This window comes from Acipenser ruthenus, chromosome 16 (genome assembly GCF_902713425.1).
Source record: "Acipenser ruthenus chromosome 16, fAciRut3.2 maternal haplotype, whole genome shotgun sequence".
NCBI classification, from domain to species: Eukaryota; Metazoa; Chordata; class Actinopteri; order Acipenseriformes; family Acipenseridae; genus Acipenser; species Acipenser ruthenus.
In genome coordinates, this window is record NC_081204.1 from 30,586,434 (window position 1) to 30,594,687 (window position 8,254).

The 8,254-nt window shown below is 38.0% G+C and overlaps 1 protein-coding gene across 1 annotated transcript; it reads right to left on the bottom strand.

Annotated features, from left to right (window-relative positions):
- Positions 1 to 1,377: 1,377 nt before the first annotated feature.
- Positions 1,378 to 8,254, bottom strand: LOC117411860 (cysteine-rich hydrophobic domain-containing protein 2-like). Its single transcript, XM_034019663.3, has 6 exons — positions 7,979 to 8,254; positions 7,012 to 7,066; positions 5,263 to 5,418; positions 4,653 to 4,709; positions 3,834 to 3,893; positions 1,378 to 3,637 (listed from the first exon to the last, which is right to left on the bottom strand). The coding sequence occupies exons 1-6, from the start codon at positions 8,119 to 8,121 to the stop codon at positions 3,587 to 3,589; spliced, it is 522 nt and encodes a 173-aa protein (XP_033875554.1). The 5' UTR covers positions 8,122 to 8,254; the 3' UTR covers positions 1,378 to 3,586.

Below are 8,254 nucleotides of genomic sequence, written 5' to 3' on the forward strand. Positions count from 1 at the left end.
AAAACTTCAACCACATGAAGCACAGATTTCAGAATATTTTTGCAGAACAAAGTACTACAATGCAAAATGCATTGAGTTAAATAATAAATACAACGGTTAAAAGAATTGGCAGGGGGGGCAGGTTCACCTTGAACTTCGGCAACACCAATTGTGCAGTAACGATGTTAAGTGTTGTTGCAACACTGTTTTGAATACATTGCGTTTTGTTAGTTTAATTTGAAAATAACATCACTGTTGAACAGTTTGCACTAAACTAATTTTTTTGTTTGTTTCTGGATTCGGCAGCCTAGAATTTACACTAGCCAAAATTAGAAATAAAATATTTCTACCATTATTTTTTTTTTTTTAAAGATGAAGCGTTTTTTATAATTAGCAGTACAAAAAAAAAAAAGCTTTGAAAACACCCCTTTGTCTGTTAAACCAGGCAGCGATCCAGACTTGGGAAGAGCAGACAGCATCTACAGCAGCACTTCTCTGAGGTTCACGTGATCACACACAGACAGCGTTGGAAGTCCTGTTACTTGTATTTTAGCATTGCAATCCTGAGATGTGTTGCTTCTACTTCACTGACAAGCTAATAACAAAAGCGGCATTGACAAATTCCCACAGGTACGCCATTCTGTTACATTTGGCACGTCCCCAGCAATAGTGTCCATCCATTCAGCAAGCGTCAGATAGCAGTTTGTGGCTGATATGTGTTTAAGGTTCCAGGAGGGGTGACCACAGTCCTTGATTCCCACACAGTAAACAGCCTTTGGGAACTGTACATAATGACTGTCTGAGCTCACAGCCCCTGTCTGCTTCTACCTCAAGGAATTCCCTTGACACAAACCACCATGCAAACTAATATGCAGAAAAATGAGTATCACACAGATCAGCTTATAACAATGATGGTCCCCCCCCACCACAAACTTCCAAAAAAAATAAATGAGTTTCAAAAACAACAAATATTTGTTACTGTTAGTACACCACCTACAATCTTCCCTGAAAAACAAGCACCACTAGCTTCCAGTTTTAAGACTGGTGATGTAATAAATACTTCTCAATGCATATACACATATTACTCAATACCAGCACACTTTTAAAGCTTTAGATCAAACATAAAATACAGATGCTTTTTATTTTATTTGACAGCATAAAGGTGTGAAACAGGAGTATATTATTTTACTAAAAGTAAATATATAATTCAATTAATATGAGGCAAATCAGGAGTTCTCATTTAAGTTTTTTTTAGCTTGAAGTGTTTCAGACACTTTTGTTACATGTAGGTGTGTGTTGTAATATATTGTGGTGTTTTCAATAGTTTAACAGATTCTTGCTCAAGGTTACCAGATACTGACTGGACTATTACAAAGAATAACTAATAAATGGCAGAAATCATATTCATCATGTTATTTTATTATTATTATTATTATTGTTATTTTAAATATCAAAATTAAGAGTACACACAATGATGCAAAAATACATTGTTTTCCAATTTTAGGTCAACTTTTGGGGGAATCATATTTGAAGAAAATGTCCGACATGGTTTTAAGTTACAAAGAAAAGAAATAAGTCTCACCCGCGGTTGTGTTATAATGCTGAAGCGTACGACCTACCTAGACTGTCCAAGCAGGCATTTTTAGTACAAAATAACCACTGTCACACAAGCACCAGCCCCGAAAGAAGTGGATGGGTTGTAATCAGAATTGTAATTAACATACAGGCAATCATGAAAGAACCATTACGAAGAGCATGCCTGGCACTGAAAGATTAAAAACAGAAGACATAAACAAGAGCTACATGTAACAGTGTTCTCTTTTAAAATGGCCAAAAACGTGTTTAACTTCATTTGCTTTTTCATTGGCTGATCCTGGCAGGGTACAGGTTGATCAAATCAACTGCTAAACATGACAAAGGAATGGTCTTGGACTCAATAACAAAAAAAAAGTTGTAATAGCCATTTTTTTTTTTTCTTCTTGCATCTCGTAAGTTTAACACAATCACAAGTCTCTTATTGTTTTGCCCAAACATTACATTTTCACTTTAACTTAAGTGAAGCCCACTTAAAGTGCCATTGCACTACAAGTCTGATGAAAGTTCTCTGCTCTGGGGTGTTAACTGTTGCTAAGTGTTAAAATGCTTACTTCTTTTACGCTTACCCATCGTCAAAAATATGCAAGCCAAATACAGGTGCTGGCCTCGGGGTCGATGTAGCAGCAAGAGTACAGTTTAGTGTCAAATAGAGTAAGATTGATACACATGAATATCCTTTGCATATTCACATAAAGGTTGAACATCTGCAGTCTTTACAGAAAATATAACAGCACTCTGTTGGGGTGCTCCTCGTGAACGGTTTCTAATTACAAACATCCCAAATAAGTTCAAAGTAAAAAAAATAAATTAAAAAAAGGAAATTTAATTGTATATAACAACTTGCTGTGTTACAGGTAATAGTGCCCCACCTAATTCTCACAGCTTGTAACACAAGTGCAAGGCACAGGTGGAGTCCTGCTACCTGTAGGAGGTGAACTTAGTGTTGTGTTCAGTAAAAACAGGGGAATCATTTAAGACACACACATATCAACACCAAACACCAAAACAATAAGGGACTGAGAATGGTGTTACACTAATGAGAGGAAAGACATTAGTCATTACCTCTTTAAATGAACCCAGAGTTACACTCCAGATTCCTTCTCAGCTTGCTGAAGTGCAATATGCAGTCCTTAATCTGGCATTATGTACATAATCAATATGGCTTACTAGGTTAAACAGGTCTATACACATTGGAAAGTTGCTTAGAAATCTCATTCATAACAAATCTACATTCAATTCTTGGCGATACAATATAAGAGCTATATTACATTCTGTAAACAATGGCATACCACACTGTACATTTTGTACTGAAGCACTATTTACATGTTTGTTTCTTAGCTTTCCAGCAAAAAGTAATTTCCAAAGTGCAAAAGAAATGATGCTGTCTTAAACATGCTCCTAAATAAGTATGTTTAATGCAAAATGTTTCTCTTTGTCTTAATGTCACCCAAATAAAGCTATGATTTTTAAATACGATTATAAAATCTAATGGTTAGTGATTGGTATACAAGGCAGATAGGCTGCCACTAAAACAGTGCAGCAAAAAAGAAAGGTGATGAATTTGTAAAGCAATTTTAACTTGGGCTCTGTAGCCTACCCAGCAAACAAAAATATCAATAGTCTTTCGTTCCGTAAACTTGGTAACTCTGCTGGAATAGGCTGGAAGTTAGCTATTTCACAAACGATCTGAGGCACACATGTACATGCGGCATGCGTGTGGCACCTCTTTCTTTGCACATTTTAGACAGCATCAATATTAAGGTCCTCTGTGGCAATTACCTTATTTGTGGTTCAAAACAAGGTTCTGAGTGCAACAAAGGAGCATTGCTTAAAGTAAGGAAATGAAAGTGCAAAGTTTGCTCTAAAGGAAAGCGATGGTGTTGCGATTCTACTGTACAAAGTTCTAAGGAAAGTTATAACACAGCAGCGTAGACAATCATCTGTCCAACCTATCTACAAGGCACTAAGGTAGGAATGAAAGACCATACAGCAGGAGGTCTCGTACACTTCTTCAGTCAGGTCGAAATATAGGATATTTGGGCAAGAATTCTATAAGAATTACCTAAAAAAAAAAATTAAGACAATTTTACTCACAATTATCACAATAAAGCAAGTAATAATTATTGAAAAACAGGGTGCTTTTTTTGGACAAGATAGTGTTTCATAGAAAGACCTGCAAAGTAAGGAAGTGGAAATTTAAAGAAACAGGTGTTCATTTTTAATGGTGATCACAATACAAAAATAAAAAAAATACTTACATATTCCATCATGTTACTGCTTTCACATTTCCTTTTACTTAACTTCCAGTGCAGCCCAAGCTAGATAATTAGATATGAAAACCTGTTAATAACTTTCACTACAAAAGAGCTGTATTTCAGACATGCTTAAAAGGCTAACTTGGTTTGAGGAGAGAAAGTAGATTAAACTGTGACACCACATGGAATTTTTTCTCTTTCTAAAATCTCAGCTCAAAGGGCACCTTTCAATAGCACAAGAGATGCCCCTTACTGTAAAACTATTAGAAAGTAGACTAGATGACAACCGACTTGGCTAACGCCTTCATCGCTGTTACCGTTTACCTGAGTGTTTCTTGGAGGTTTCCCATCCAAGTACTGACCACACCCAAGTCTGCCTACAGCAGCTCCTGAGGTCTGACAAGATAAGAATACCAGGTGCTGCACGCATGAAAACTAAAGCTGGTGCTGTGTCATTTCAAACTGATTGCAGATGATTTAATAACATATCATCTGCAGAGTGAGGTTTGTCTTACTTGAAGGACTGATGTTGTGTGTAAAGTAATGTCAGAAGAGGTAAGCAGCTGAATGAAGCGATGAGATTGATAATAAAAATGACACCTATTATATACTGACCGTCAGCACTTGTCTTTATTTATACTATCAGTAACTTGTTTAAATATTCTACCTACCCTGTATTTCCCCCCCTCATTGCTGCAAGAGCCAAACTTTAGTTTCTGGTGTCCCTATTTAAATGCAAACATCTCCAATGTGCCAATCCTAGCCTGCAATGAAAAACACAAATAACATCTTCTTTAAAAAGTCTTACTGATTTCTGTTTACCTTATGGTACAATCTGTTATTTTCCCATTCTAACAACTTCTGAAGTGATCTTCTTGTCTAAAAGAAAATAAAATATATTTTAGACGAACCCCAATACGTTTGTGTAGTGTACAGTTCTACTGCTTTCTTTGCCCTTGATAGCATTCCCGAACTTGTGCAGTAGACAATTATATGATCAGAAAATTCATTCATTAAATTTGCCTCATAGCTTCTAGGCACCTGGTTTAAATGCATACTGCAATACTTATAACTCACAAATTAAATTAAATTCATTAAATGCAGTTAACTGACCTCAAATGCAGAAACAATGTAAAGGATACGCGAGTATAAGCATTTATGGAGACAACTACTAATTTACTAGCTTGTAATGTTCATTTTACCATCATTCAAATTCCTCCTCCTTTTACACATTCCTGTTTAAACAGAGGCTCAACGGTGTAAAACAGTAAATTAATATGCCCTACATCTAACAGTATACTGCCTATTATCTCCCAGAGCTGCAATATAGGCTACCCATTAAAATTAGCCTCAACACAACTAGTGAAATATTTGGTTCCAACACAGTTGATCAGGTAACAGAGAAAGGCCATCAGCTCACAAGAATACTTACTCTTTTGTTAAGACAAATAACAGGCCACAAACTGCAGCCCAGTGTGCAACAGCAACAAAGGCAGCCACAGAGCAACCATTTTACATTTACAGGGAGATTCTTCTTCAAGCAGGCATTGACGCGGCCGATACTCGTCTTGAATTCTTCTGAAGCAACCTAGTCCAGCAGAAAGAAACAAAACAGAAAATACACGAGGAACCGTAAGCAGCTACACAACCAACAGTATTATAATGACGCTCCTCAATTAAATAAAAATGGCTTATATTGAATATGGACATTATCAAATGAATACATTTAGAGTGAAGTTGTTTTTATTTGTGGGGAAGGACAAGATACTGACCTTCCCCAAACACTAAAGGAAAACGTGGTTGCCGAATGCCAGGTGCGGACTGCTGCTATATGCATCGGTATTCGTATTAGATATTCATGGTAGTCTTGCTTTGGGGGTGCAAAATGTTTCGCAGAAAAATAGTAATCTTAAATAAATATCGTAAGAAAATGAATACTTTTTGACAAACTAGTCCCTACCAAAGCAGAAATCATGTTTTCCACTCTTTTCCAGATCAAATGTCTGCAGATGTTGTCCAGGTTTTCTGATGAAATCTTTTAACTGTGTGTTCTTAAGTTGCCTGGCAAGCTTTTGTCTTTTTTGCGCCAAAGGGGGACAAAAAGAGAGATAAGCATACAGCCCGTGGCTGCACAGTCCACACTCCGTGAATGGATGCCAATTCCTTTCAGGGTCTGTACGCCATAAAACAGGGGTCGTAATCTTTTATGACAGGATACGAAGGTCCCTTTGCAAACAGGGAGCATAAAGCCCAGCAGGTCTGATCTGCACCCTTCAATCATAATAATCCTGACCACATCCATCACATGTCACCCTGGGTCACAATGCAAGGGCTACATTTTATTACCCTGCATTTCCCAATGCCCAATCGTCTCCCCACAGGCCTCTTTTTGTTTCAGGGTCGAAGTCAGGAAGCTTTTCTCTCTTCTGTATGGTTTAGTTTTCTGTCATTATTTTGTCACCTGGAGCTGTATGCACGAGCATTGAAGTCTTTCACAAATACACACACATTTCCTCCTAGGAGAGCTTACTCATTGACAGGGTGCCGCTTAAGATTCTTCTCAAAGATGCACCTTGCATTCCCTCCAGCAAATTAAAACAGGCTTAATATAGGGCTGGTATGAATTACTAGTCAATTGTTTCAAAGATCACGCTCTATATTGATTGATGTCATAGGAAAAGCATCCTAGAACTAGGTGTTGCATGGACGCCAGGCGCTTTACAGTTCTGATTGCGCTGGGCACATTCATTCTTTCAGCCACTCAGCAGCCCTTCGCCAATAGGATTACATAAACAAAGCAGCAGACAGAAAAACAAACCGGGGTCTTGACTACAACAGCACTGTAGTATAGGTCGATTTAATCAAATGTATAAATCATGTTAGTACCATAAATTATTAAAGAGAAGTTAAAAAGGGTAAGTGTACACAGGCTTTGATTTATGTAATAGAATCCATAATGTTTACAGCTCGTTGATAAAGGACGTGCCAGAGAGTGACAGCAGGCCATTGATTTCCAGGAAAGCTGCTTAACTTGACAGCATTTATTTAGTCACCTGTTAGATTAACACCAAGTTTAAACAAGATTGAAACAGTTTAATCATAGGGGGTTGCAAGCATTCATATGTACTCGTAGTACACAGTTTGGCCAAATGCTTCCATCACTAACTGTAAAGAGACGTACCTTTCCAGTGAGAACTGAAGGACACTCTGTATCAAATTTGTTGCTCAGACCAAATCTGAAAATAAATACAGAATAAATAAATAAATAAAGGGCTCTCTAAATCATGTAATGCATGCAGAGTACCTTAAAAATACAAACAGGAGTCAGACACCAGAACACAATCCGGATTATGTTACTTATTCAATTTTTGTAATGGTTTATTATTATTACTATTTTTTTTTAGGATATGAAGGTTATTTTTCTGCATGTGTAGTTCTCTCACAAACTTCTGGTTTCTTTTTAAAAATAAATTAAAAAAAAAAAACAACGTAATGTTAATTTCAAAACCAGCTTGAATGCCCATTACTTAAGGTGGGGGAACTACGCAGTGAAATGTAATGTTTTCACGAATACCAAGAACTGCGCATTTAATCACACTTCTGCTTTTCTCTAAAGAACATTCAATCATTGTCTAATTTATTTATGGGTACACGTTGTCATTTCGTGCAACATTTAGTGGGCGCAGAGTATTGAAGATTGGTCCTGTGAAAAATGAACTACCTCCAGACAGGAATTGATTATTCACAAGTGTACGCGAGTAACCGTTAGGGCATTTGTGCATATCTTTTTTGACATGTAGTCCAGAAGCGTTTAAACAAGTCAACACTCATTACTCTATGGTAATTAATTTCATAACCAACCGTACAGCGTAACTTTACACCTTACACCTGCCGGGCAATCCCGAGTATCAATGTCATAAAAAAAAATAAACCGTCACGTCTTGTTCTGTAACTAGCACAACAGACAGGTATATATTAGAATGGGGCTTGAACTGTAGCCACTTTAGAGCGCCTTGCCGTCTGAGCTGGATGCAATTTGCTAAGAAAGTCCCCGGCTTCACGCTCGGCCTACCCGCTAGAGGACCAAAAAAAAAACACATTACGCGACCCAGCGCTTGTAAGTGAATAATTTGGACCCCGATGCTTACACCGTGATGTGTCCGGCTCCCCGCATGATAACCGGCTCCGGGCAGAATCTCACAAGCTGCTCCTCGCTGACCACCCTCTCATCCTCTTCGTCCAGTTCATAGATGGTGTCAAAATCCGCCATGTTGGGCAGCAGGACGCTCATGACGTCAGTCGGCTGCAAACACAGCGGCTGCGCCCATGGGCACCGAGGGCGCGAGGCAGTGCGCTGCGTGACTGCGCAGCTTCTACCTGCGGGACACGCTCAGCGTGAAGGTACAGAATAGGTTAGGAGACTT

Coding starts and splice junctions, on each gene's coding strand:
- LOC117411860 (XM_034019663.3), bottom strand. CDS start 8,121: ATGAGCGTCCTGCTGCCCAACATGGCGGATTTTGACACCATCTATGAA. Junction 5,419..7,011: donor CTTCAGTTCTCACTGGAAAG/GTACGTCTCTTT, acceptor CTGCTGGACTAG/GTTGCTTCAGAAGAATTCAA. Junction 4,710..5,262: donor TTATTTGTCTTAACAAAAGA/GTAAGTATTCTT, acceptor ATTTTCTTTTAG/ACAAGAAGATCACTTCAGAA.